The 5,872-nt window shown below is 53.2% G+C and overlaps 1 protein-coding gene across 1 annotated transcript; it reads left to right on the top strand.

Moving 5' to 3' along the window:
* The first annotated feature begins 496 nt into the window (after nucleotides 1–496).
* LOC116847993 lies at nucleotides 497–2,031 on the top strand. Its single transcript, XM_032823650.1, has 4 exons — nucleotides 497–642; nucleotides 733–1,141; nucleotides 1,349–1,688; nucleotides 1,835–2,031. Exons 1-4 carry the CDS (start codon nucleotides 497–499, stop codon nucleotides 2,029–2,031), a joined length of 1,092 nt encoding a protein of 363 aa, XP_032679541.1.
* Nucleotides 2,032–5,872: the final 3,841 nt, after the last annotated feature.

Here is a 5,872-nt window from a genome sequence, read left to right as displayed (position 1 = left end):
CTCTTTTTTGGGAAACGCCTTCATCGCCAGCAGCGGAGGCGGCCAACGTCTTCCTCCCCACGCCGTAGAAGCTCTGCCCCATTTGGCTCCCGCAGCGGAGGTTGACTAGACCTGCAGCAGTTCCGCTGGCTCGCGGCGACATCCGGGTCTTGCGACCGGTTTCACCACGTCGCACGAACGGGCACGCAGGGAAAGAAAATCGGACGCCGATTTCTGGTGGTCCACAGCGAAGGATACATCGCCCCCGCAGTAAAGGACTAAACGCGGCGGCTCGACAAGTCCTCAGGAGACGGGAACAACTCCCGGACATAAACACATACACACACACACACATGTAGTCCACGTACAATAAAGATGATTCTTGTTACTTATTATTAAAAGAAACAGCGAGTGTCACTGCACCCTCCCCGCGAGCGACCGATCACGCATTATAAAGGCAACCGCCACACATCCCCAAAACTGGTGACCCCGACGTGATCCTCGCGGGTGAGTGACAATGCCAACAGAGCGCTCGCCGACAAGGGCTTCAACAGGCTCCACGGCTGAGAAAATGAATCCAACGGCAGAACAGCCAACGGGTGCACACGTAAACAAAGTCGCCGTCCGCGCACCACCCTTCTGGGAGAACGAGCCCGAGTTATGGTTCGCACAACTCAAGGGACAATTCCTGCTCGCTGGCATTACATAAGACGCTACCAAGTAGGCCCATGTACTCTCACAAATCGACACGAGGTACGCACGTGAGGTCAAGGACGTAATCACCGACCCACCTGCGACGGACAAATACCTCGCGATTAAGACTGCCTTAATCCGTCGACTGTCAGCTTCACAAGAGCACAGGATTCGCCAACTTCTAGAACACGAAGAGATGGGAGACCGCAAGCCTTCGCAATTCCTGCGGAACCTACGCACGCTCGCTGGAAATGCCGTACCCGAACAACTACTACGCACGTTGTGGCTCGGGCGGTTACCAACCACGATGCAAGCCATTCTGGCGACCAGAACGCAAGACCGACTGGAGGACGTCGCAGAACAGGCGGACCGTATTCAAGAGGTCACCGTTCGTTTAGTGAACGAAGTGAAAACGGCGCCGGACGACCCATCACCGATGGCCCACCAAATACGGCAGCTCACCGACCAGGTGGCAGCCATGGCTCGACGTCTCGAGCAAAGGGAGCGGTGCACTTGGACACGGTACATTTGAACACAGCCAATCACAGCACCGTGTGATTAGAGACATTTGTAGGGTCCCTTGGAACAGCGATTTATGATTGGACTGTGTCCAATTGCCCCGTGTCCAACTGATATACACCCTCGAGCAAACGCCTCGTCCACGAAACCGAAACAGAAGCAAGTCAAGGGAGAGGAAGAAAACGGATCACCTTTGCTTTTACCATCGGAAGTTCGGGCAACAAGCTCGAAAGTGCACCCAGCCGTGCAACTTCCAGTTGGGAAACGAGCGGGGGAGTCACTGATGGCGGCCAGTGACACGACCCAGACTCTTCGTCGCCTTTTCGTCACCTGTCAGGAATCCAAAAGACGGTTCCTCGTGGACACCGGATCTGACGTCAGCGTATATCCACGCGCCACGGTCCAAGGTCCGAAGCAGCCCACAGCATACATTTTATATGCAGCTAATGGGTCGGCGATACCGACGTATGGATGGATCACCATAGAACCGAAACTTGGTCTAAAAAGGTCTTTTCCTTGGCGTTTTGTCATTGCGAACGTATCGCAACCAATAATCGGCGCGGATTTTTTATTCCACTACCATCTGTTACCGGATCTACGTGCAAGAAAGTTAATAGATAGCAAAACAGGCTTGAAAACCTAGGGAACCATAGACCACGCCACGACGGCGTCAGTCAAGGTTCTCAAAGAAGAGAATTCGTACCACCGCATCTTAGCGGAATATCCAGGGATTACCCGCCTACGCACGGAACTAACAAGAGCAGAACACAACACCTGGCACTACATCAAGACAACGTCAGGACCACCGGAAGCATGCCGTCCCCGAAGACTGGCTCCTGATCGTCTAAAAACTGCAAAAGCAGAGTTTGATCTCCTGCTTAAAGAAGGGATAATCCGCCCTTCAAAAAGCCCATGGGCCGCGCCTCTACATATGGTGCCGAAGAAAGAAAACGCTTGGCGCCCATGCGGAGACTATAGACGCCTGAATGCTCGCACGGTACCCGATCAGTACCCGGTTCCTCACATCGAGGACTTTTCGCAAACTCTAGCAGGGAAGAAAATTTTTTCGACCGTAGATCTAGTTAGAGCCTACAACCAGATCCCGGTACACCCTGAAGATGTCCCGAAAACGGCAATCACCACGCCATTCGGGCTCTTTGAGTTTTTATACATGCCTTTTGGGCTACGAAACGCGGCACAAACATTTCAAAGGTTTATCAATGAAGTCCTACACGGCTTGGACTTCTGTTACGCCTACATCGATGACATCCTGGTGGCCTCTACCACAGAACAAGAGCACCAGGAGCATCTCAGGAAGCTATTTGCCAGACTAAAAAAATACGGCATACTCATCAGTCCGGCGAAATGCGTTTTTGGGGCGCAGCAAGTACGCTTCCTAGACTACATGGTATCCCAACATGGGACCGAACCTCCGCCCGAAAGGGTCAAGTCTATAAAGGAGTTCCCCAAACCATCAACGGTCAAGCAGTTACGTCAGTTCCTGGGAACTTTTAATTTTTATAGACGCTTCATACCTGGGGCAGCTCAAGATCAGGCCCGATTAAATGAGCTTCTAGGCGGACCAAAAAACAAAGGCAACACGCCTATTACATGGACGCCTACTTATGAAGAAGCTTTCAACGAGTGCAAAGAAAGCCTCGCTCGGGCTACCTTACTGGCACACCCGGATCCAGCAGCCGAAATGACGCTCACAACCGATGCATCAGACACCGCCATCGGAGCAGTGATACAACAGCGGGTACAGCAAGAATGGCAACCACTAGCCTTCTTCAGTAAAAAACTGAATCCTGCTCAGACAAAGTACAGCCCCTACGATAGAGAGCTACTAGCAATCTACGCGGCAGTGAAATATTATCGGCATATGCTGGAGGGCCGCAAATTCACGATCTACACTGATCACAAGCCGATCGTCTATGCGTTTCAACAGGACCCCCTGCACAGTTCACCACGACAAGTACGTCACCTCGCGTACATCGGACAGTTCTCAACAGACATCCGGCATATTTCCGGAAAGGAAAATGTCGTAGCCGACACGCTGTCCAGGGTGGAAAGCATTCAAAAAGGGGTTAGTCTCGAAGAACTCGCCAAGTCGCAAGAGAGCGATGCAGAACTGCAAGAACTACAACAGCAGCAAACCGCTCTCAAATTGGAGAAGCTACCAATTCCAGGATCAAGGCATAAAATCACCTGTGACACCTCCACACAGCTGGCTCGACCGTTCGTAACGAAAGTATTCCGGCAGCAGGTTTTCCAGTCCCTGCACGGATTAGCACATCCTGGAGTAAAAGCTTTGGCGAAGCTAGTATCACAACGATACATCTGGCCAAACATCGAAAAGGACTGCAGAGGATGGGCACAGGCATGCATACCCTGCCAGCAGAACAAGGTACATCGTCATGTACAATCGCCGGTCGGAACATTCACAACGCCCACTCAAAGATTCGAGCACATTCACATCGACATCGTGGGACCCTTGCCTTTATCCAGAGACTACCGCTACTGTCTCACTATCGTAGACCGCTTTACGCGATGGCCAGAAGCCATCCCCGTGCCAGACATATCAGCAGAAACTATCGCACGGTATCTTTTCACAGGCTGGATTGCAAGATTCGGAACACCTGTCAGAGTCATTACCGACCAGGGCCGACAGTTCGAAGCCGAGTTGTTCCGACAGCTTACCCGACTCACTGGGACACAGCATTGGCGGACAACGGCGTATCACCCAGCTGCCAACGGCATGGTGGAGCGTTTCCACCGGCAGCTAAAAACTGCCATCAGATGCCACCAGACAGAAAGCTGGGTGGATACTCTCCCGGTAGTGCTTATGGGAATCCGAGCAGCCGTTAAAGAGGACCTGAAAACGACCCCAGCCGAAATGGTGTACGGTGAGACCATTCGGTTGCCGGGAGAATTCCTCCAGGAAGCCACTTCTACGGAAAGACAAGACTGCAGCGATTTCGTCCAAAGATTGCGACGAACCATGGGAAGTATTCGGCCGCAGCAAGTAAAACGCCACGGCCTACCCGCAATCTTCGCACAAAAGAGCCTCGAGGAAACGTCACACATTTTCGTACGACAAGACGCACCAACTCGAGCGTTGCAACCGGCGTACAATGGCCCCTACGAGGTACTCGCGAGGACGCAGAAGTTCTTCTCGCTAAAAATAAAAGACAAAACGACAAATGTCAGCATAGACCGTCTCAAACCAGCATATATGCTAGCAACAGCGCCAAATGAGACGGACACGACCACAAAAGAGCCCCGCAAAACAACAAAAGAGCCAGAACAACAGCGCGAGGAAATCAAGACGAGAAGTGGCAGAGTATCTCGCCCAACGGTTCGTTTCTCACCAGGAGCTCTCAAACAACGAAGGGGGTTATGTGGCGGATCGATATAGATCCGCACACACACAAGCGCGGCGCCGCTAGCCGAGCCGCCGCCGCTCGCCGAGCCGCCGCACAACCGCGAGAGCCTCCGCGCAACGCCGCTCGGTGGCGCATTCGCGGGGGGGTTTTCTCGCGAGAAAATCTTAATTAAGACACAATAAAAGTCAGACCCAGCGGGTGGTCGGACAGACTCGCACACCGCTGCACTGGTATTAGTGGCGACTTTTATTAATAGCCCTAATACCAACAGCGGTACCAACAGCACCTATAGGCGGTACTCCTCGCTGAAGAAGCGATACCTCGCGCTGAAGAAGTGCGCCTCGCTGAAGAAGCGATACCTCGCGCTGAAGAAGTGCGCCTCGCTGAAGAAGCGATACCTCGCGTTGAAAAGTGCGCCTCGCTGAAGAAGCGATACGTCGCGCTGCAAAGTTCGCTCGCTGAAGAAGCGATACTTTGCGCTGAAAAGCGTGTCCGCTGAAGAAGCGGCAAAAAGGCCACCGACGCCGAAGAGGCGTCCATCACTCCACTACGACGGAGAAGGGGCAGGCGGCCAGCTCCTCGGCGCGGGCTCTAGCCCACACGCCTAAGAGCCAGGGCCTACGGAAACGCCTGAACCAGCTTTTTGGAGACAGCTCCCCAGAGCCCGAGGCAGGAGGTCTGTCAGGCCGATCGCCACGGCCGCGGACACCCTCACCAACGCGGGCTGGGACGCCGTCCCCTCTTTTTTGGGAAACGCCTTCATCGCCAGCAGCGGAGGCGGCCAACGTCTTCCTCCCCACGCCGTGGAAGCTCTACCCCATTTGGCTCCCGCAGCGGAGGTTGACTAGACCTGCAGCAGTTCCGCTGGCTCGCGGCGACATCCGGGTCTTGCGACCGGTTTCACCACGTCGTACGAACGGGCACGCAGGGAAAGAAAATCGGACGCCGATTTCTGGTGGTCCACAGCGAAGGACACATCGCCCCCGCAGTAAAGGACTAAACGCGGCGGCTCGACGAGTCCTCAGGAGACGGGAACAACTCCCGGACATAAACACATACACACACACACACATGTAGTCCACGTACAATAAAGATGATTCTTGTTACTTATTATTAAAAGAAACAGCGAGTGTCACTGCACCCTCCCCGCGAGAGACCGATCACGCATTATAAAGGCAACCGCCACACATCCCCAAAGTCAATACATTATTGATTAGTATATATTTTGTATATTAAATAAATTGTATTTTATACCAGTCAAAAAAACCGAACGAACTTATTTGCCAACCCAATAT

Source organism: Odontomachus brunneus, unplaced genomic scaffold (genome assembly GCF_010583005.1).
Source record: "Odontomachus brunneus isolate Ranch 3 - 2012 unplaced genomic scaffold, Obru_v1 Obru_scaffold_086, whole genome shotgun sequence".
Taxonomy (NCBI): domain Eukaryota; kingdom Metazoa; phylum Arthropoda; class Insecta; order Hymenoptera; family Formicidae; genus Odontomachus; species Odontomachus brunneus.
This window is presented reverse-complemented; position numbering and strand designations above follow the sequence as displayed.